Below are 25,036 nucleotides of genomic sequence, written 5' to 3' on the forward strand. Positions count from 1 at the left end.
AAAAAAAAAAAAAAAAAAAAAAAAAGAATTGCTCCAGTTGCAGAGAGCTGCCTCACCAAGGTCAAGTACTTCTGGGAGTGGCACGTATCCAATTACAGATCAAAAGCAAAAGATAAAGGTCTGGGGATTTTGGTCCCTCCTGGGTTAATTCTCACAGGCCATTTCAGCTCTGAAGCTACAGGGTGGGGTCAGCTGAGGCTGTCCGGGTCTGCAACACAGCTCTACTCTCTATGCTCATTTCTGCTTTTTCCCCTTCCTTTCCACAGTTGTTGATCCCTAATAAACTCCTAAACAACAAAGTAACTTGGAGTCTTCTTTCTGGAGAACTCAAATTGCAACAGACAGTATTACTATTACCATTACAAAGATGAGGAAAACTGAGGCTCGCAAATTTTTTGAAAAATGAGGTGGTTTATTTGTCCCCAATATATTAGGACTTTTCCTATACACCAATATTCATGCCATCTATCGGGTTGGCCACAAAGTCCGTTCGAGTTTTTCTGTAACATCTTATGGAAAAACCCGAACGAACTTTGTGGCCAAGCCAATACTCCTCTAATCATACTTTGGAAAGATATTTTAATACTATGGGGAAATGGGATATAATTATATTGATATGTAAACCTAACTAGTTAAGGCACTTTAGTGACTCTCTTGGCTTACCAATCTCCTCTTCTTGGTTTGCCAACCTCCTCCTTACCTGGTCTTAGTCTTTCCACTTTGAAAATAACTCTCCTCAACAGAGACCATGAAAGCAAAACAGAAGTTGCATACCTCTGGTTTTTTCTTGATCGTCAATTAGTGCTGGCACAATCCACATAGGTATACCCCTTTACAGTGCATATGTTATTTAAAATATCCTCCTTGGGCTTCCCTGGTGGCGCAGTGGTTGAGAGTCCGCCTACCGATGCAGGGGACGCGGGTTCGTGCCCCGGTCCGGGAAGATCCCACATGCCGCAGAGCGGCTGGGCCCGTGAGCCATGGCCGCTGAGCCTGCGCGTCCGGAGACTGCGCTCCGCAACGGGAGAGGTCACAACCGTGAGAGGCCCGCGTACCGCAAAAAAAAAAAAAAAAAAAAGAATCCTCCTTGTTGCCTTAACACTTTCACCAAATTTTCCCTTTTTCTTAATTTTCATGGCAAAGAACATAGGTTCATAAACTCTTTTTTTTAATACATACTTGGTTATTGACTTTTTTAATCAAAAAGAAAAAAAAAACCCAAAACAAAAAGCACTCCTTTTAAAACGAATCCTGAACAATTATCCAGTTCATTAGATGCCTCCAACTACCCCTCCAACTTTCTTCCTCATTGTTAGTATAATTTATAATTGTATTGCCCTAGTTTTGACTTTTGAAACTTCCCACTCTTCTTGAGGTATCTGCTTTTTAATGTCTTTGGTTTCAAAAAGTTCAGAAAAATAAAACCAGTTTTCCTAAATAGAGCACGTCATTATAACTTACACCTCCCTCCTTGGGGCTTAGAGATACTAAAAGGGTCAGAGTTATATGCTCAATTTTATTATTTCAGCTTCACCAGTAGTTGAAGAACTAAAGAGATAGTTGAGAACTAAGGAAAAGAAAATTCCTTCTTTCCAGTGAGAATTAAATAAGAGCATAGATATACTTCTTGAACCATAAGAACTTTTCAGGGACTCTGCTTTTAGAAAATGAGATTTACGGCACCAGTATAGGGAGTTATAATCTCCTATAACTTATCTTGTGTTTGTGTTTATTTTATACTATATTTATAATACATTTATAAAATAGTAAGAAATAGTTATCCATATTCTATCCATACTACTTTAGAACAACACTACTTCTTACTTTCTCCCCTCCTACCTATAACCAAATAACCTTCACTCTGTTTCTACTTTCTATTAACTATGACCCTTTCTGATCATTAAACTATGACCCTTTCTAAACATTAAACTCACTCTTAAACCTAAACCAAATAGAAGTTTTTATTGTATATTCAGTATAAGATGCTATAAAATGTGTTCTTAAGTCCTTTCAAGTAATCATGGGAGTGCCAGAAAACAATTTGCTAGAAAAGGTAAGCTTAGAGAGTGAGATAAATAGGGAAGAAAAGTGGATATTCACCATCCTACCTATATTTGTACAACTCTTTTAACCAGTAAAAGCACTTTCACATTCTTGATCATTTTAGCCCCATAAGAAACCTCTGAAGTTAGGCAGAACAGTTATTATTATCCATACTGGAAAGGTAAAGGAAACTGGCATAAAGCAATAATTTTATGTTTCAGATTAAATTAATGGGAAAGCTAACACTGGAAACCAGAAACCACAATCTCAGATTTTAAAATTCTAAACACAACCACCACCTATGACAGACAAAATTAGTAACTGAGAAACTAGTAAGACAGGATTATCATGATAGGTCATTTTGGGACAACACTATAACCTCTGAATGACCTCTTCTCAACCACAAAACCACCTGTCGTAATATAGAAGGAAAAACAAGGACTTGGCATTACCTGGTACCTCTGAGACAGACAGCAGAGGCAATATAGTAAGGACTAAGCACCATGACAACCTAGTTCCCAGTCCTGTTGGAAGAGACTGCCTCTTCACAGTGTAATGGTCACACTGTTCTAAAACTGCTGTTTTCATCTTTCCCTTTCTCACTGATTTGAAACAAAGCATGATCAGATCAGAATTGCTAACCTCAGGAAAAGCAAGTAAGTCTAGTATCTAGATCTGGTTTCAGCTCCATTTTTCAACATTTTGGATTTCTTCAAATTGTGTATTGGGTGCCAAGACTCCATTTCTACTAACTGTTTAGTCTATAGGACAAAACATGGGAAAGAGAAACTTTCTGACTCTAAAAAACTTATCTATAATAACAGTCTCTCCTTATACACACACACAAAATACAGGCCTATATGTATATGTCTGTTTTATAAAATATTTTGCACTGAAGAAAACACTTATTAAGATAAAGGACAGGGCTTCCCTGGTGGCGCAGTGGTTAAGAGTCAACCTGCCGATGTGGGGGACATGGGTTCGTGCCCTGGTCTAGGAGGATCCCACATGCCTCAGAGTGGCTGGGCCCGTGAGCCATTGCCACTGAGCCTGTGCGTCCGGAGCCTGTGCTCCGCAACGGAAGAGGCCACAACAGTGAGAGGCCGGCGTACCACAAAAAAAAAAAAAAAAAAAAAAAAAAAAAAAAGATAAAGGACAAAGAAAAAGGTGATTTCTGGCATCTTATCAACCCAAATTTCTATTTTCTGGTATCTTTATGCATCTAATTACCCAAAAAATGATGTTCATAATGACCAAAAGGTGCTACCAAATCTTCAAGTGCCTTCTGAATCCCCAAAGGTTAAACTAGAATGAATACAATATAAAGTATAATGTATACAATATAAAATATAATGTATTCTAATTCTCTGAATAATGGTCTGTGTCCCAGCCATTGCTAAGCAATATACTATCCTTCCATCATGATGCATAAGAGATTTTTAGTATAATATTTTGCTAAAAATAGTGATTATTATAGTTTCCATTTATTGTTACCCATTCTGTACCACTGTTTTCCATGAAGGGAAAAAAATGTCATCAATGAAGATGACAAATTATCTGATACTCTGGTTTTAGAAGATTAAGACCTTGAGAATGAGTACAGAGAATTGAAGCACTCTTCTACAGCTATCTTTTAACTGTTAGTTTTGTAAATCATATAAATTCTCTTACAAGGTAATACACAAATATGTACAAATGAGAAAATAAGCCCAGAAAGGGTAAGTGACTCATTCAAGATTATACAGCTACATAAGCAGGAGAACCACCCGGCTTCAAGACAGTCTTTTTTTTGCACTGCATCATTTCTCCAATCTGAAGAAGGAGTAGAAGAAATGCAGCATAGTATACTTTGTGTTAAATTCCAAATAGTTTGGCATTGGATAGATAACATGACATCAGCAAGTTATTTGGCACTGTTCAAAACAGGTGGAATTTCACAACATATCACACTCAAGGTCTTCATCTGTTGCTGGATCCATGTTACTATTTAGGCAAAAAGTTGAAGAAGGAAAGAAATGCAAATGATGCATCTAAGTATTTCCTATGGATTTATCTCTTAACTAATTTACAGCATTTTTAATAATTCAAGTATCAATTTTCAAATACTTGGTTGTTTAAAGTTTCCTAGACAATTGTTAGTTCAAAATCTTAATTACCTCTAGTAAATTATCAAGGCATTTTAGATTTTCCTCTCAAAACTGTGAAGGGAATGAAAAAAATTTTATGTATTATCATCTTTCAGAAAGAAACAATGGCAAATGGAAAAACAGATTGATGTTACATGTCTCAATGTTATCAGTAATTCTTTTTTTAATTATGGTGTTTCAAGGAAATTTGTGCATGAATACTGGTAACAAATATCAAATTCAAGGCAGTATTTCCCAAATGAGGTAACCTTTTAAGAGGTACAAGTGATATCGGAAGCTAAAACAATAAGTCTAAAGATAAACAACAAGGACATACTATATAGCACAGGGAGCTATACTCAATATTTTGTAATAACCTATATAAGAATCTGGAAAAAAATATATATATGAAAAACGGAATCACTTTGCTGCACACCTGAAACTAACACAACATTGTAAATCAACTATACTTCAATAAAAAAAAGCAATAAATATTAAAAAAAAAAGTAATCTAAAGATGCAGTTTAGTACAGTGGTTAAAAGCATTGACTGTGAAGCCAGATAATCTCTATGTCTTGGTTTCCTCATCTATAAAAATGAGGAAATAGCTCTATTCCTACCTCTGAGGATTGCTTTAAAAATTAAATAAGATAATCAGTATAAATAAAACAGCAGACATGAAACACTATGAAAGTAATAGCTATTGTTATTCTAAAATTTGTAAAAAAAAAAAAAAATCACCAACCCACTAGAAGAATTTAGCATAGACTGACCTCAAATACTTCAGGGCCTTGTACTAATTATTAAACAAATGAAAAATCTCTATTAAAAAGTCACAGAAAAGATATGAAAGTAGGTACAAATAAGTGAGAAGAAGGGGCTCAAATTCACTTTCAAATTCACTTAATTCATTTAGTTAAAATAACATGCCATGCTGGTAATAAATAGGCCTGTATCAATAAAAACATTGAAATGATTTGTTATAATAGGCACCAAGCAGGAAAATATAGGAAAATAGTCACAGGCGTTTAGTAGATGATTCCCTATCTAATGTATCAAACCTAAGTTATTAACTACAGGATACAATCTCTATGAGAATCCATATATTTCAGTCTTCTATTGGAGGTTCCTTCAAATTTTCCACTGTAAAACTGGCAGCCTTTATGAGGCAAAAATATACTTCTCTCTTTTCCTCAGGATGATAACCAAAGGAATCTGCCTCTAACCATCTAGTCACTCAGCCAGCGTTCAAGAGACAGCCTTCTATGAAATAATGCCATTTGCAGCAACATGGATGGACTTAAAGATTATCATACTAAGTGAAGTAAGTCAAAAAAAGAAAGACAAATACCATATGATATCACTTACATGTGGAATCTAAAATATGACACAAATGAACCTATCTATGAACAGAAACAGACTTACAGACAGAGAACAGACTTGTGGTTGCCCAGGGGGAATGGAAAGGGGGAGGGGCAGTGGGGGAGAGATGGATTTGGAGTTTGGGGTTAGTAGATGCCAACTGTTATGTATATAAAATGGATAAACAAGGTCCTACTGTACAGCACAGAGAACTATATTCAATATCCTGTGATAAACCATAATGAAAAAGAATATAAAAAAGAATGTATGTATGTATAACTGACTCACTTTATTGTAAATCAACTATACTTCAATAAAAATAAATAAAAATAGATAAATAAAAGAATGAAAGAAAGAGTTACATAATAAACTCTTCACAATTCCAAACCAAAAAAAAAAAAAAAAAGAGATAGCCTTCTAAGTGTGTTACGGCTCTGCACCCTCAAGTAGGAAATGCAGTTCCTAAATCCAATGTGCACAACATCATAAACCCAGTAAGAGAGAAATACTAATATTGCAAAGGATTACAGAAACAGAGAAATATGACAATAATATAAATATTTCCAGGACACTTAATGATTTACGAAGTACCTATCCATTCATTATCTCCTTTAATTCTTGTCGCTAACTCTGAGCAGATACTCTTCCATTTTAAACTCAAGAATACTAAAGCACAGAGGTCTCTACAAGATGGTTCATGTATTTTAATAAGCAGTCATCATCTTCTTATCTTTGACTGTATTTTCATCAACTATATTACAGCTGTGAAAAAAAAGGTCATGTTTTCTGTTTTCCATTTCAGGTCATGACTGCTTTCCATTGTCCTGTCTCAGTCAATCCTTTAACTCCCTACCTCCATAAGCTCTGTGCGTGTCCTCCCTTATCTATCCTTGCATATCTCCATCTCATATATACCATATTAGATTGTGATTTTCCTACTAGAGCTCTGAGTGGGATAGAAACTGTATGTCTTTGAGTCTATTGTGACTAGCACAGCACTTATCACAAAGCAAATGCTCAGTAAACATTTAGTGAATGAGTGACTAAATAAACATACAGAATGTTAATTTAAAAAGATGAAAAGTTCATAAAATGAATGATTCTGAAAAAGGTCAACTAGCAAAAAAAATCAACTTTCTTTTTTACACAAAAACTAATATTTTACTTCATGAAAATATATATAGAAATACAGTATCATATTCAAGTATATACTCTTCAATATTTTTAATGTAATCTGGCAAAAAAAGCATAAAGAATAATACAGTAAACATTCTTATTTCCAATACACAGCCTAAGAAATAAAACATTACCAGTAGTTTTAAACTTTTATATTACCTGTCTATTTCAGGGTCAAACCAAAGACAATTTCAAATGTATGGTAATTAAATAAGTACACTATTATGCTTCATTTCCTTAACTCACTTTTCTGTTTTGAAGAATATTGCACAACCATCCACATGCTTTCTCTCCTGCTCAGACATGATTTTGGCACGTGACTTTGGAGAAAAAAATCCATCATATCCACGCTCCTTCAATGCTGGCAGAAAGAGAGTGAAGTATTGCTCTGTTTCCACTTCCTGAGACGAAAGAAACATTATCATTGACATGACAGAGGAAAGCTAAGATATAAAAACGTGCAGTATTGTGAGTAAGGTGTGACCAAGTTAAAATACTTCACTTAAAAAATATTATCTAAGTACCTTACCTTATCGATAGCAGCCACCATTTGACAATGGCAGCTTTTTAAAACCTAAAAGAACCAGAAAGTAACGTGATTTTCTCATGCTCACACAGGTAGTCGGTCCCAAGTCTCTTGACTCCCAATTTAGAATTCATTCCACTATACTTCACTTCCTCAACTGGTAAATGAACAATTGAAAGTTGGTCATATTATAGATTAGGTGGTATGGAATAGCAAATTTTATATTATAAAGAGGTAATTTTAAAAATTATTTCAAATTTCTCAACTGTGGTGGAAAGAAATGATACTCAAGAGTGAGAAGCTTAAGATCTACCAACAAAAAATTCTACCTTAAGGAATTTTTAGGTACCTGAATACCAATAATCCAATGGTCTGTGTTAAAGTAGTAATTATTAAGTTAGACCCATAACATATTTTTAACAAATCTTTCCAAATGAAATAATCAAGTGTGTAGATAATGATTTATGTATGCTAATGCTCATAACAACATGATTTTTTAACAGTGAAAACATAAACAGCCTGAATGTCCAACAGTAGGGAAAATGCTAAATCAATTAATATATATTCATATAATTGGCTTTGAGGAATGTTAGTAACATGGAAAGTGTATTAAGTGGTGGGATCTCTATTTTGAAAACATATCTGTACATATCTGTAAATAAATAGGCAAGTGAATTTTTTAAGAAGTGTACAAGAAATACTTCAGAAGTTTTAACCCAGCAACTGTATTTGGGATATGGGATTAGGTGTTTTCCTCCATTATTCTTTATATTTTTTCAAAATTTCCAACTTCTCTAGAATGAACACTTTATAATACAATATTACTTTAAATATGTTCTTACTATAATAAGAACATATTTTTAAAATTATGATGCTTTTATACTTCATACTACACTTAACTTCTGAATCAAAAGGAGGACAATTAAGTAAGTACAACAAGCCTACGTTTATTTGCCTCCTCCTCCCCCCAATTTTGTGTCAGTTGTCAGTGTTTAAAAGAAAATTTAATTTCTGAAGACTTGTTATTTCCTAGGAAGTCAAATAAACCACGGATAATAACACAAATATAAATAATCAAGCTGTTCTAGTACAAAAAAATTATTATAAAAAGTAATAGCTTTTTTCTTAAGCTATGCTGAAAAGGAGGTATGACATTATAACACTTAAATTTTTTAAATACCTTTAAGCATTTAATACACTTTGAAAGCTGCTAAGGAAAAAGTACTAAAAACTACGCATAAACCTTCTTGGCCATTCATTAGCTGAGTGTTGAAAAGAAGCAATAAGACAAATATTTCAATGGAAAGGTACTTTGTCAGTTAAATTCATTATAAAGTATCTAGATTTCTGAGGTAGCTTTTAAAATAAGGCAAAAATGCATGATTTATAGTACAATATTTTTTAATGTTTAAAATGTTTATCACTGGGACTTCCCTGGCAGTCCAGTGGTTAAAACTTCACCTTCAATGCAGGGGGTGTGGGTGTCATCCCTGGGTGGGATCCCTATTCAGGGAACTAAGATCCCACATGCCTCCTGGCCAAAAAAACCAAAACAGAAGCAACACTGTAACAAATTCAATAAAGACTTTAAAAATGGTCCACATTAAAAAAAAAATGTTTATCATTAAAGAACAACGGTGGGCAAGTAATTCTGTTTTACAGATCCCATTATAAGTTAAATTTATAAACCTTAGAGATGCAATATTCTGCAGTTTTCTCTTTCGGCAAGACCAATGGTTTGTTCATAAAATGAATTAACATGAATAGTGTGGTGAGGTTACTTTCATGTAAGAAAATAGTAAATGAGTATAAGTTGGTGGCTATACTTAGCAAAACAGTTTCACTGTAGAAATATCTGAAGTGCTTATTAAAATTGTCCTTTTAAGAGGAGAGAAAATAATTGCTTTGGGTTTTCCTTCGAACACAGGAACTCTCCCAAAAGTAAGATCTTCTATAATTTTTAGGTTCACCTTTAAGTTAAAGACAATTTAATTTCTATAGTGTTACCTGAAGACTAATGATATCTGCGTCACAGTTAACAATTTCTTCCATAATTCCCTTTTTCCTGTATTCCCAGTTTAATGCCCAGGATGGGCAATAGCCATATAGCTGCCGGGTGGCGTATTTATCACATAACACATTGTAACACATAACCGTGAATGATGCTAAGAAGTGGGAGAAAAAAACAACAGACAAAAGGGAGAAAATTAGGCAATGTTTTCTAAAGCAATATCACATATACACAAGCACACATGCCACACAAACATACCCCAAATACCATCATCGTGAAATGCCTTGGGCAAGATTCCGTTAAGCTATACCTATAAAACTTCACTGGAATCCATCACACCAAAGTTCTTTGACCAGAATTAGACTAATACTTCATATTTGTGATTTTTAAGAATATTTTAATAAATAAAACTTCAACTTTTAAATCAGAATCCATTTTTTTGTACATAATTTACTGAGCAAAACTTTTCTCTATAAATGGAATAAAAGTAAATTTTAATATTTCTCGTTAAAAGGCTCTAATTTCATTAACTTGTATTAACAAAATATCCATACTTAATACTTTTTTGGGCCTCTTACTGCTCTCACTGCTCTAAGCCAGAAGAATATGGACTAACAAAGTTCAGTCATAAGAGAATCCTTTTTTACCAAATCAAATGTTCATTTCTAAAACTAAATTCTCATTTTAAAATGCCTATAAAAGGACTACAAGCAAACTAATAGGAAAACGCAGCTTGTATCCCTGCTACTCAAAAATGTGCTCTAAGTACCAGCAGCATCAGTTATCACCTAGGAACTTAGTACTGAGGAATTTCTGGCTTCACAAAGACTTAATGAATTGCAACCTGCAATTTAACAAAATCCCCAGGTGATACATATGCACATGCACACCAGGTTTGAAAAGCCCTGATTTTTATCATTAATTCTCTATCCTGGCTGTCCATTAGAATCAGTTTGTAGAACTTTTTTAAAAAATGCTGATACTCAGTGCCCTACTCCAGACTAATTAAGTTAGTATATTAGGATTTGGGTATTAATTTTTCTTTTTTTTTTTCCCCCCGGTACGCGGGCCTCTCACTGTTGTGGCCTCTCCCGTTGCAGAGCACAGGCTCCGGACGCACAGGCTCAGCGGCCACAGCTCAAGGGCCCAGCCGCTGCGCGGCACATGGGATCCTCCCGGACCAGGGCACAAACCCGCGTCCCCTGCATCAGCAGGCAGACTCCCAACCACTGCGCCACCAGGGAAGCCCGGTATTAATATTTTTAAACAGCTTCCCAGGTGATTATAATGGGCAGACACAGTTGAGAATCAAGTACTTAATAAAAGGTGAGGAATCCAAGAATGAAGTAACACTTAATTGAAGTTGATTCAAAGTCAGATGATGGGAAAGGTATTAAGAGAAACTTAGTTCAACGGTCCCCTGGAAATCTGACTGGTGGCCATTTTGTATACTGGTACCTCTTTTCACTATCTGGGATTAATTCTTATGTAGTTTAATTACCATTATAGTTTTGTGGCTATAAATCACCCTTAACCATTGTTAGTTATTATACACATCTCCCTAGGCATCAGAAGTAAAAGGCATTTTTAATATCTTTTTTTTTTTTTTGTAGCACTGATTCTACTCACGGAAGTCAGACATCCCAAGAAAAATCCATAGTGGTTTTTCAATAAGGAAAACCCAAGAACACATTACTTGAGAATTCAACAACTACTGAAAACTTGTTTCTGTTGTTCCTCTTCTTAATGGACATGAAGGTATGTGATATTAGGAAAGACCTTCTTCAAGAGGGATTACTTTGAAGAACTAGAAAATGGTGTTTTTAATATCATTTTAGTACCAGAAAGGGAACAATTAATTACACATTAAGGAAGGCTAAACATAAAATAAATCTACCTAACTTAAGGCTTTGTAGAAAAACTGAGGTATTCGTTTTACTCAGACCATCAATGTGAATCCTGATAACAGAAGTGTTATTCTTGATAACACTGATACAGTACCTCTTAGAACAGGCTGATACTATGGCTCCAGAGTGTGGTGGTTTTAAAATTATTACCTCTAGAAGATACAGAAATGTACTGATATGATAATATTTCTCAGTGTTATTAAAATATAAATAGAACCATGAACACGTTACACTTCCCACATCTCCCGATACCTAAGCAAATGATTTTTTCTGAATCCTTCCACTTCTTACCTTAAATTAAAAAAAAAAAAAAAAGACGGGCTTTATATTGTTGTAAAAGTACATAATAAATTCTGTGGTTTACCCTTTAAAATTATCAGTATTCAGTGATTGGTTTACCTTCATATTAAAACAGTAAAATTTTCATTTTTAAAACAAAATTAGGTATCATGAAAACTATCACTTGCAATTAAGAGGAATATTAATTCGTAACAACTTATTTTAAGCAGAATTCCCAATCATAAAATGTCTAATAAGAAGAAGCCCTATAAATGTCAAATCATCATTGGTCTGCACCAAAAGATAAAGGTTTATATTTCCTACATTACTGCAGTTCTAGAAATGCTAAATCATATAATTAAATGGCTCAAATCTTCACCCTGTATCATTTCTATACCCTTGGCCTGGTATCATATTTTGTTTCCAATACAGTAAATTGAACTCATTCTAAATTATCCTTCTACAAGCGTTATCAGCCTACCCACTCAAGAAAGATAAAGTATCTAAGTAGTTTAAAATTTTTCAGAAGAAAATTCGTTACTACTCGTTTTTCTTAAATCACCAAACCCTATGTGAAGATGCCATTTGGAAAGCTCTATTACAAGAAATAATTTTAAAACCAAGAGCTGCATCATTGTGAAAGGTATGAGATCCCTGTACATAAGCCTTAGGGTAGACTTTTAAGTCTATTGATCAGTATTTTTAAACGCATGTACTCAGGGGAGGTAAAATGAAGGCCTGTCAATTTTATCACAAAGCCCAAATGGCATTTCAAGTATATCTGAAAAAAGTCAAGGAAGAATAAGAAAAACTATTTACCTGATGGCAGAATTTGGTCTCGTTCTTTTAATGTAATCCATGGCCTCGGAGGAAGCTGCTCTGGATGAACTGGAAAAAATGTATATTCTTTTAAACATATTTTCACGTCTTTCTAAAATCAGTATCATTTGCTTTATAATGTCAAATCAGCTTCTGTTTTCTCTTCAGCTATAATGCCCCACAAACTGACTTAAAAATATAGTACTGAAATATAATGAAGATTTAGAAGCTGAAGGAAGTTGACAAAGAGTTCTGCATAAAACACGTAACTAATATCCAAAAAGAACATGAGGAAATTCAGTAGTGGCATTTATATTTACACAGTATTTATAAAAAAGTACCTATTTAAAACCTTAAGTAAGGTTGCTTCCATGTCCTGGCTATTGTAAATAGTGCTGCAATGAATACTGTGGTACCTCTTTTTGAATTATGGTTTTCTCAGGGTATATGCCCAGTAGTGAGATTGCTGGGTTATATGGTAGTTCTGTTTTTAGTTTTTTAAGGAACCATACTGTTCTCCATAGCAGCTGTATCAATTTACATCCACCAACAGTGCAAGAGGGCTCCCTTTTCTCCACACCCTTTCCAGCATTTATTGTTTGTAGATTTTTTGATGATGGCCATTCTGACCGGTGTGAGGTGACGATACCTCACTGTAGCTTGATTTGCATTTCTCTAATGATTAGTGATGTTGAGCATCCTTTCACGTGTTCGTTGGCAATCTGTATATCTTCTTTGGAGAAATGTCTATTTAGGTCTTCTGCCCATTTTTGGATTGGGTTGTTTGTTTTTTTGATATTGAGCTGCATGAGCTGCTTGTATATTTTGGAGATTAATCCTTTGTCAGTTGCTTGTTTGCAAATATTTTCTCCCATTCTGAGGGTTATCTTTTCATCTTGTTTACAGTTTCCTTTGCTATGCAAAAGCTTTTAAGTTTCATTAGGTCCCATTTGTTTATTTTTATTTCCATTTCCCCAGGAGGTGGGTCAAAAAGGATCTTGCTGTGATTTATGTCACAGAGTGTTCTGCCTATGTTTTCCTCTAAGAGTTTTAGTGTCTAAAGGCAGGAAAGGAATAAAGACACAGACACAGAGAATGCACTTGAGGACACGGGAAAGGGGAAGGGTAAGCTGGGACAAAATGAGAGAGTAGCACTGCCATATATATACTACCAAATGTATAATACATAGCTAGTGGGAAGCAGCTGCATCGCACAGGGAGGTCAGCTCAGTGCTTTGTGACCACCTAGAGGGGTGGGATAGGGAGGGTGGGAGGGAGACGCAAAAGGGAGGGGACATGGGGATATATGTACACATATAGATGATTCACTTTGTTATACAGCAGAAACTAACACACCATTGTAAAGCACTTATACTCCAATAAAGATGTTAAAAAAAAAAAAAAACTTAAGTAAGAAGTTATGTCTTAATCATACATGTAAATTGTGTTGACCCAGCCTTGTTCCCAGCTGGAAAATCAAAGCTATGTGAAGTTTCAACACACTGATGAACAAAATATTCAAATATTTTTAAAATAGAAAAAAACAAATATGCATGCATAATAAAAATTACTGAATTTTCCAACAGGGCTTTCATTTCCTAATTTTACTCTTTCTCTCTTTCATAATGTCAAGGCAAAGCAAGAGATTAGAGCTACATTATACAGAAAAAAGGAAGGCACTGGTTAAACATTAATTGCTCAGATATGATTGTCAATACTATGGAACTAAATGTTACCAAACTATCAGATGAAAGAAAATTACTAAGTTAAGATTTAACTTCCTCTTTTTCTTCTCCCCTTTAAACACATTTGCAGTTACAGAACAATTTGATTAGAGTTTGCAGATTTACCCAGGGAATTAGTGGATAAGAAATGTATTCCTTTAAAACAAAAACACTCCATCATCATCCAGCCACAGAAATTTTGACCACAGTATCCAAGACCTTTAAAAAAGTTTCACTTTACTAATCATTTTGATGTTCCAAAGTCTACCTAAAGGATGCCTGTTTTAGCAGCCATGCTTTTCACAAAATGAAATGAATGTTATTTTGCACAGTCCACATGAAGGTCATCATAAGATGACAAACCATCCAGCTGGTTCAACACATTGAATCCTGGAAAATAATCATGCCTGCTAGGAGTGCCATGCCAGAATCTTGGCAACTATCTCAAAAAATGGAAAGCTCATTATATAAATATAATGAAGAGTAAACAAGGAACTTTTTAGCTGCTGGGATCCTTATTAGCAAATAGTTAAAAATTCAGAAAGCACAAAAAATATCTAAATAAGACAAGTAAGGTGATGTCAACATTCTGACGCTTCCCATATCTTAACTGATACAGCACAATATATCAGTGTAAGTAAAACGTATAATATTCCCCAAGAACAACCAAAGAACAAAAACATAGGAAAAGATACTCTATCTCATCAGTAACCAGGAAACATTAAAAAATGAAATAGCACGTCTTTATCCAGATTGACAAAAAAAATTTTTAAGTTTACTAATATCCAGGGTTGGTGAGGTGATAAGAAACAGATACTTGCATGTACAACTGGTGGGAATACAAATTGGTACAGCTATCTGGGAGGACAAACTGGCATCATCTTTTAAAATTTAAAACATTCATGTCCCTGTGACCCAGCAATTCTATTTCTTGGGATCAGTCCTATCTGCTTAAAGCAGCATTCAAATAGATATTCATTATGCCATTGTTTATAATAGCAAAAGCAATGGTAAATGGTTATTATCCATTTCACAGAAGTCTATGCTACAGTTTAAAAGAAAAAAGATGTGTGCTAAAGTGGAACGGTATATAAGAAATAACGTTGAGTGAGAAAAAAGCAGAACAATATATAAGATACATTTTAATTAAATAATAAGATACATTATAATAATAGGATACATTTTATTAGAAAAAATTTAAAACACATATGCAAAGTAATACCATAAAATTTCAACTGGTATAATTTTTATATGTAATGTCTATAGACATGTCTACAAGGATACACACCCAACTTACAAGTGTGTTTACTTACACGGAGGGGACTGGAATTAAAGGTAGTGGTCAAAGGAAAATCTAGTCTTAACCAGAATTTAAGTATTTCTTACAAGGAGAATAATATATTCATGTGTGGCACATACTTAAAATTGACTTTTTTCAAAGATAAAATTGCATAGCCAACAATATGACAAAGGAGAGGAATACAGAGTTATATGGGCCAACTATCAAATCAGATAAAGACTGTTTAATAGATAAATCTATATGGTCCTAGACATAGCACCAGGATTTGGATCAAAACTGAAGATAAGTCTATTCTCATTATGAAGAGAAGAACAGCAGTTGACATCTTAATACATCTTTCGGCATCATACCTATAATGTGATAAAACAATTCTCCCATTTTTATCTCCCACACATGCTATACTAAGTGCGAGACAGCCCTGAAGCCACCAGGAATAGACCCAGGGTGGCGAGGCATGCAAGGAAAGTTCTGATTTCCCACACCTCCCAGTGGCTGGCAGCACTGGGCCTGGTCTCCCCACAGAGAGGGTGCCAGCTGAGCCTGGGAGGACCAACAGAACCCACATGCTAAACCTAAATTGGCTGCCTGCTATTGAGGTTTTTAAAAGGTCATGAATCTCCTAACAGAATATTCAAAATATCCAGGGCACAACTGAAAATCACTGGTCATACCAAAGACCAGGAAAATCACAACTTCAGTGAGAAAAGACTACCAACAGACAACAACACAGAGATGATTCAAATGTTGAAATTATCTGACAGAAATTTTAGAGCAGCCATCATAGAGCTGCTACAAAAAGTAATTACAAATTCCCTTGAAAACTGAAAAAACAGAAAACCCAAGGAAAGAAGTGGAAGGGCACAATAATAACAATAACCAAAGATAAAATGATTGAATTTGAGAACAAATCAAGAGAATTTACTCAATAGGAACAATAAAAAGAAAACTGAAAAAAAAAATGAACAGAGCTTGAGGAACCTGTGGGACTATAACAGAAGATCTAAGATTCATACCATCAGAGTTCAGAAAGAGAATGTAGACTTAAAAGTATTCTAAGAGATAATGACTAAAAATTCTCAAATTTAATAAACAACATAAATCTACAAGTTTAAGAAGATGTGCAAACTTCAAACAGAATAAACCCAAAGTAAGCCACACCAAACCACATCATAATGAAACTGCTAAAAATTAAAGACAAAAATCCCAAAAACCTCAGAGAAATGACACATTACCTTAAGGGGGAACAATAAGTTTCTTTTCTAAAACCATGGTGCCAGAGGAAGTGATAAAGTGCTAAAAGAAAAGAACTGTCAACCTCATATTCTGTGTCCAGCAGAACTTTCCTTCATAAATCAAGGAAAAATAAAGATGTTATCAAAGGAAAACTACAAGACTTTGTTGCTAGCAGACCAGCCCTTAAAGAATGACTAGAGGAAGCTCTCTTAACAGAAAGAACATAACAGAAGAAATGGAACATCAAAATGGAAGGAACAGAGAATGACTAATGTTAAGGATAAATATAACACATTAACCTTCTCCACATAAGCTTCTTAAATCATATCTGACGGCTGAAGCAAAAATTGTAACACCTGTGTGGTACTTAGTACAGGTAGAGGAAATACTAGGGACAATAATATTTTAAAAGTGGGGAGGGTGAAGGGACACAAATGGAAGTAGGGCATCAATAATTCATTTAAAGTGATAAGACACCATTATCAATAGACTGTGCTACGTATGTATATTGTGATATCTAAAGTAACGACTAAGAAAACTATACAAGACAATATACTCTAAAACAGCATAAATAAAATAATATGGAATCCTAAAAAAATGTTTAAGTAACCCACAAGAAACCAAGAAAAGATAAATGAAGGAGAAACAAAGGAAACAAACATAATACAAGTATCAAAATGGCTGATTCAAGTTCTACATACGAATAATTATTTTAAATGTACATGGTCTAATACACAAATTAAATGAGTGGAATCTTGGCAGAGTAGATAAAAATCATGACATATAAGTCAACTGTACACTAATACAAGAAATTCACTTCACATACACATAGTGACGCTGAATCTAAGAGTATGTAAACATTAAACAAACCAAAAAAAAGCAGAGTGGTTATGTTAACATCAGATAAAGTAGACTTAAGAGCAAAAAAGATACTAGGAACAAGGGAGGTTATTACACAATGATAAAAAGATCAATTCATCAAGAAGATGTAGCAATCCTAAATATGAATACATCAAACAACACCACTTCAAAATACATGAAGCAAAGACTGACAAAGCTGAAAGGAGAAACAGACAAATCCACAACTATGGTTGGCAATTTCAGCACTATAACATCTGGTAAGACTACTAGATAGAAAGTTACAAAAAATATAGAGGAATTAAATACCACCAGCAACTGGCATGATCTAATTTGCATGTGTAGAATACTCCACCCAACAAACCACAAAATATATACTTTTTTCAAGCATTCATGGAACATTCACCAAGATAGACAATAAAACAAACCTCAAGAAATTTAAAATAATTGAAATAATACAGAATGTTTCCCAACTGGTCCCAAACTGGAATCAAACAAAAAGTTAGTAACAGACAACAGGAAATTAAGTAACATATTTCTAAATAATCCATGAGTCAAAGAGGAAGACTCAGAGGAAATTTTTTTAAAATACACTGGACAGAATGAAAATGAAAATACAACATATCAAAATGTATGGAATGCAGCTAAAGTAGTTCTGAGACGGAAATTATAGTGTATAGTGCTACATCCTTACATTGAAAATGAGGAAAGATCTCAAATCGACAATCTAAATTGTTACTTCAAACAAGAAAAAGAACAAAATAAACCCAAAGTAAGAAGACAGAAGAAACTATTACAATATAGGGATACAGAAAGGTTTAACGTAAAAAAACAGAAAAAGATTTACAGTGCAAATTCTAACCAAAATAGAACTCACGCAGCTATATTTTTTTCATGTACCTATATTAATATGAAAGTAATAACAGCATAATGATAAAAGTTTCAAATAACCAGAAAGATGAAACACATGAAAACATATTCTCAATATATGTAATTAAATGTTGTAAGAACTACAAGAAGAAATAAACAAATCTGTAATCAGTGGGAGATTTTAACATAGCTCCATTAGTAATGAATAAAAACAAAGTAATCATTAAGTATATATAACACATTCAAATTAGCAAACTTTAATATACATAGGATGCTGTACCAAACAACTATAGAATGCACATTCCTTTTAAGTACATATTTAACATTTATAAAAAGTAATTAAGCATGAGCTGGCTAATATATAACATATTTTTAGAATTTAAATCAGAGTACGTTCTTTGACTGGAATTAAGCTAGGAATCAATGACAAAGAAAACTAGAAAAACTCCCCTAAAAATAAAAAAATAAACTTCTAAATGACTCCTAAAAGAAGAAATGAGAGCTTGGAGAAAATATGCTGAACTGAATGATAATGAAAATTATACAAATTAAAACTTGCAGGATACAGCTAAAGGTCATGTTTAGAGGGAGATTTATTAATGAATACATCAGAGAAAAAAAAAGTCTAAAAGTGAAAGATTTAGGTATTATAAGAAGTTAGAAAGAAAACAGCAAATGAAACCCAAAGAAAGCAGAAAGAAAAAATAAAGATAAGAAATTATACTGATAGTGAAAAAAAAGTATGATAGAGCTGACCAAAAAAGCTAAAAATTGGTTCTTTTCTTCAAAGAAAATATTGATAAATCCCTGGACAAGACTATTCATGAAATAAATAGAGGCAACACAAACAACTAGTATCTGGAATGGAAAAGAGACATCACAATACATTAAATGGACATTAAAACCTCATAAAAAGATATTCTGAACAACTGTATGCCAATAAATTTGAAAAATTAGATAAAATATTCAAATTACCAAAAAAAACTTTCAAAAACTGATAAAAAGAGAAATGGAAAATCAGATGAATATTATAGTTATTAAAGAAATTAAATCAGTAATTGAAACTGCCTACAAAGGAACCCCAGGCTCAGATGTATTCTACTAAATATTTAAGAAAGAATACCAATCTTAAATAAACTCTTCTAAATAACAGAAAATGAGAAAATAATCCCCCAAAACTTTAATGAGGCCAACATAACCTTTATATCAAAACTTGACAAGAAAAATTACTGGCCAGTCTCACTCAAACACACATGCAAAAAATCCTAAGTAAAATATCAGCAAACAGAAACAGGGATATATAAAAAGAATAATAATATATTACAAGTTACTTGGGCTTATTCCAGGAATACAAAGTTGGTAATATGAAAAACCATCCATGCAATTACCAAATTAACAGAATAAAGGATAAAAATTTTATAAAATTTATGAGTATAAAAAAAGCATTTGATAAAACATTTATTCATATTAAAAAATAACAGACTCTCTTAGCAAACTAGGAATAGAAGAAAATCCTTAATCTGATTAAACTATCACTATAAAAACTACAGTGAACATCCTACTTAATCATAAATTATTAAAAGCTAATAAATTATGAAATTAGACAATGATACCCATCATCACCACTTTTAGTTAGCAGTTTACTGGTGGTCTTAGCAAGTGCAATAAAGAAAAATAAAAGTTATAAGAATTAGAAAAATAATACTAAAAGTAGAATTTACAGATGATATGATTGCATAAATTGATATTAAAATGCATTAGGATTAAAAAGAATTGAGCAAAGTGGTTGAATACATATTTAGCAAGTGTTCAGCAAGGTGGGAATACCAAGAAGTATACAAAACTCAACTGCACTCCACAAATCAGCAATATCCATTAAGATACTATTTATTTTCAAAAAGACTATAAAAGGATCAAAAAAAGTCAATACCTAGAATAAATGTAATAAAAAATGCACAAGACCAATACACAGAAACCTAAAACTAAATAATGAGATAAATTAGAGAAGGCACAATAAATAAAAGAATATTCTACACTGTTAGATTAGAAAACCCAGTGTTGTAAACATGTCAATTCTTTCCAAAGCAATCTACTGTTGACCCTTGAACAATACAGGGGTTAGGGGCCCTGACTCCTGTACAGTCAAAAATTTGCATATAACCACCTTACAGTCAGCCCTTCATATCCTCGGTTCCACATCCACAGATTCAACCAAACATGGATCTATAGTACTGTTCATTGAAAAAAAAATCTGCATAGAAGTGGACCCGTGCAGTTCAAACCTGTGTTGTTCAAGAGTCAACTGTATCCCCAATCAAAATCCCTACACTTGGGGGAGGGGAGAAATTTGAAAAGCTGTTTCTAGCAATTTTAATGAAAATACAAGGCAAAAGAAGCATGGGGCCAAAACTAGCCAAGACTTTATAATCAAATCAAGAGGGAAGACTTACTCTACTGTATCTCAAAACATTTTATAAAACTGCCATAATTAACAACAACGTTATACAGCCATAAAGACTAGCGGAAGAGAACAAAAAATAGAGAATCTAGAAATACCATACAAACATTGATGATTCATGACAAAGATGGCACAAAAAAACAGTAATGAAAGGACAGTCTTTTCAATAAATGGCTAAGGGTTAATTTAATACACACATGGAAAAACTGACTCCTGTGTTACACAAACTCAATTCTGGGAAGACTATAGCTCTAAGTGTTCCAAGTAAAAAATGGAGTTTTTAGATACTAACATAGGAGAATACATTCATGAGCTTGAGGTAGAGAAAAATTCTTAAAGAGAACACAAAAGCAGTACCACACTAGAAAGATCAATAAAGCAGAGTATGTTAAATTTTTTCTGTTCATCAGGAGACAAATTAAGAGAGTGAAAAAGCAACAAGAGCACCAGAAAAGGTATTTGGCAACATACGTATCAACAAACAGCTTATGTCTAAAACACATGAAAAACTCCTTAAAAATTACACACACACACCACACATGCCATATGGCTGGGTCAACAGGCTATATCCATAGAAACAAGAGATACTTAATTTTTAAACAAGAAGGAAATAACATACACATGAGGCTATATTCATAGGACAAGAGATACTTAATTTTTAAACAAGAAGGAAATAACATACACATGCTTTGTATACAACTTAACAGCCACATATTCTTAATTTCTTACTAAAAGGACTTCTCTAATAAGTCTGTTATCTCTCGCTCATCAATCAACCAAAAAACTTTTAAATAACATTAATTTGATTTCACCTTATTGTAAATCTTACGATTTTTTTTAAATTTTGTATGTAGGTAGGTGTCTTCTATGATACAATTAAAAAGAGAACAGCCAAAATATTGTGATGATGGCCTCTATGCTGGGATCTAGATTTCTCTAGCTCTGTTTCAAGATTCTGTATTTTAGAAAGGCATTATTCCAAGAAAAATATCTGAATTTAGTAGCATCTCCATTCTTTTAAATGTATTTTGAGTGTTTAAACAAACAAAAAAGTTTTAAGTCAAATACTTAATAGCTTTCTTACATCAAAAATTTTTCATTTGGAATACCACTATTTTGATCAGATAAATCTCGTGTTCTTAACTAAAATCTTGCTTTCAAAATTTCCACAGATGTGTAGTGAATCAAACAAGTCATTTCATTCATGAAAAATGTGCACAATGTGTGGGTTCCAAACATTCTGTATCAAATTCAAACAATTGATAACTATGTACCTTTGTGATTAAGAGCAAGACAATCTTGAGTTCACAGCTCTGGCATTAATCAGCTGTGTACTTAGGTAAATTACTTTATTCTCTGAATCTCAGAATTTGCATCTGTATAATGCCAGTAAAAATTCCTACCTCCTAGGTTCCTAAAAAGATTCAACAAGATAATGTAACTAATGATCCTAACATAAAGCACTCAGTATGTGAAAAGAAGAATGTCCCACTACCATGGAATATACTAACGCCAGGAACTTCAATCCTATAAGCAGTTATAAAAAAAATGGTCAGATGCCTCCAATAAAAATTTTTAAAAATAATAACAACTAAAAAAAAATGGTCAGAAGCTCTTGAGCAACATGTGATCTATTAGCTAACGGTAATATCTGTAGAGTTTACTGCTTTGTCATTAATATTTACCTGCAAGATTGTCAAGCATGAAGTTCAGTAGCTTTCGGGTTCCATCTGGGTCCTGGTATAAATTGAGAATATCCTGTGATAAAGGATTGCCTAAAGACGAAGAGAAAAATAAAATCTGTAAGCGTTTCAATTGGAGGACAAAACAAATGTACACTATAAAACAAAATACTAATTTTCTAAAGTGAATTTTACTGTACTTAATCTGTTACATAAATTTAAAGAAATCATAGGAATTAAATACTCTTTGTTGAGAAAGTCATAAAGAAAAACTTCAAAAGAATTATTTCTTTCCAGATTTCAGTTTATACTGTATACCTGTAATTTGGGTGTGTCAAAATCACATATATACATACATACATACATACACACACACACATACACATATTAATCTTTGTCAGTTCTGAAGTAATATCAAAACTTGGCACACTTAAGTAACCCAAAGGTTCTACATTTATCTTTGAAGATAATACTCTAACTGAAAGAAAAACAGCCTTGTATGAGAAAGAACAAGTGATATCATAAAAAAGAAGGGTCTTCCTAGTTAGAATATTTATACTACACATGGAGAAAAGGAAGGTATTTCAAGTGAAAAGAAAACCTATCATTACCAAGATGAGTTAATGAAATGTAGAGGGAAATAAGAATTTTTTTTATGACAGTGATCAGGGGTATCTGAATACTGAGAGTACAGATTTATCAAATTTCAAAAAACAAACTACTGTTAACAGTCTATATATTCTCTTAAGAAATAAAGGCGGTATTTATTAAGACAAGCATGCAAAAATAGTCTAGCAAACAGATTTGAAAAAAAACAAAAATTGTAGAACTTTCAGAAATGAAGTTTCTAACTATTACAACAAAATCTTCAATGCAACACACACCAATCAGAATAGCTAAAATTAAAACGCAATGACCAACGAAGTGGTTAGAAAGAATGTGAAGTACCTGGAACTCTCAGAAGTTGCTGGTGAAAGTGTAAAATAGTACAACTATGGTGAAAATCTCAATAGCAGCTTCCAACTGACTTGAAAGTGGGAAAAAGAAACTTCCTGGGTTGATGGAAATGTTCTACATCTTGAGTTAGGCAGTTATTTTTGTCAAAATTAGTCAAGCAGCATACTTAAGTATTTGGGTATTTTACTGTATGTAATTATAATTCAATAAAGTACTAGGGGAAAAAACCATGAGTGAGTTAGGCAGTAGATGACATACAGCTGAAAATAAAATAAGTGAACAGGAAAACTATATTCAAAGAAATTACCCAGAATGCATCACTGAGCATCAAGAAAATGTAAAATATGAGACAATAAAAATATGGGAGTTAGAACAAGAAATCTTAATATACGTTGAATTGGAGCTCTAGAAAGAGAGAACAGTACTTTGGTTTCTGGAACTTGTCACTCCCACCTCTACAACTGAGGTCACAGGGCAAACTGCTGTCTGAACACAAGCAGGGCCCCACACTTTGCTGCATTTTACTCCCTGGGGTCCTACTGGGTTCTCACTATAAAGACTGGAGAAAAACTCCCCTGTGCTTCTGTTAGGGGAGAGGGAAAGTAATGTTCTCCTTAACCAATTCTGCCCACAAGGGAAACCATTTTACCAGAGTACAACCAAGTGGGGTTTTACCAAAGCCTAACCAACCCAATATTTCTCTTATCCCACTCCAGCCCCCTCTAGTGTGTGGGGAGGGAGGATACCCAACTCAGACTCACCAAAAGACTGAGACTTAATCATAGGACTAGAAGACTCTTCCCTCCTTCACACTTCATCACATCAACAGAGCTCCTATATAACAGAGGGTTAGAGCTCAAGAACTGCAAGCCTCAGACCCTAGCTAAAGAGTCTCTGGGAAAACCCAAGGATAACAGAGGTGACAAAAACAAGACATGAGAGGAAATTTTAGACTCTGACACACATATGGAATAAATAGTAAACACATTCTGACTCCTAGCCAGAAGGAGATTAGAGAAAGAGGAGAAATGAGAGAGGCAATATTCAAAAAGAAAAAGGCTGCAAACTTTCAAAAGCTAACTTTTTAAAAATTGAATAAACTGACACAAGAAGCACAATGTATACAAAGAAGTTTACGAAAACTTTCATTTTACATTGTACTGCAAACTAGAGAATGCCAATGGCAAATACAAGACTTTAAAACCAGATAGGGAGAAAGGATCAATTACTTCTAAAGAAAAAAATATGAGAATGCCAACAAAATTCATTAACAACAACAGAATACAGTACAGTAACAATACAGTAGAATAATATCTCTAAAGAGTTGCAAGATGGTATTTGAGACTTTAATACTCCTCTACCAGTCACCAATATAAAAAGTAGACAGAAAATCAATAAAGATGAAGAAGACCCTAACAACACTGTCAAACAACTAACTGATATCTATATAATACTCTACTCAAAAACAGGAAGATATACAGTCTTTTCGAGTACACATGAATATTCACCAAGAGAGACCATACTTTGGGCCAGGAAACAAACTATAACATATTTAAATGAAATGAAATCACACAAAGCATACTATCCGACCATAACAAAACTAGAAATCGACAACAGACAGACATCTGGAAAATCCCCAAGTACTTTGATACAACCAAATCAGTGTTTAGAGGAAAATTTATAGCATCAAATGCTTATATTAGAA

The 25,036-nt window shown here is 33.5% G+C and overlaps 1 protein-coding gene across 5 annotated transcripts in view; it reads right to left on the reverse strand.

Annotated features, from left to right (window-relative positions):
• Positions 1 to 25,036, reverse strand: part of CNOT6L (CCR4-NOT transcription complex subunit 6 like) — a 112,613-nt gene that overhangs the window by 17,022 nt on the left and 70,555 nt on the right. For all 5 annotated transcript variants that reach the window (XM_055086045.1, XM_055086042.1, XM_055086044.1 and 2 more), the window contains 4 exons: positions 22,378 to 22,467; positions 12,250 to 12,318; positions 9,241 to 9,398; positions 6,954 to 7,108 (listed from right to left, as the gene is read on the reverse strand). In XM_055086045.1, coding sequence (XP_054942020.1) covers positions 6,954 to 7,108; positions 9,241 to 9,398; positions 12,250 to 12,318; positions 22,378 to 22,467 — 472 coding nt within the window. The remainder of the gene's footprint in view (positions 1 to 6,953; positions 7,109 to 9,240; positions 9,399 to 12,249; positions 12,319 to 22,377; positions 22,468 to 25,036) is intronic.

Source organism: Physeter macrocephalus, chromosome 7 (assembly GCF_002837175.3).
Source record: "Physeter macrocephalus isolate SW-GA chromosome 7, ASM283717v5, whole genome shotgun sequence".
Taxonomy (NCBI): domain Eukaryota; kingdom Metazoa; phylum Chordata; class Mammalia; order Artiodactyla; family Physeteridae; genus Physeter; species Physeter macrocephalus.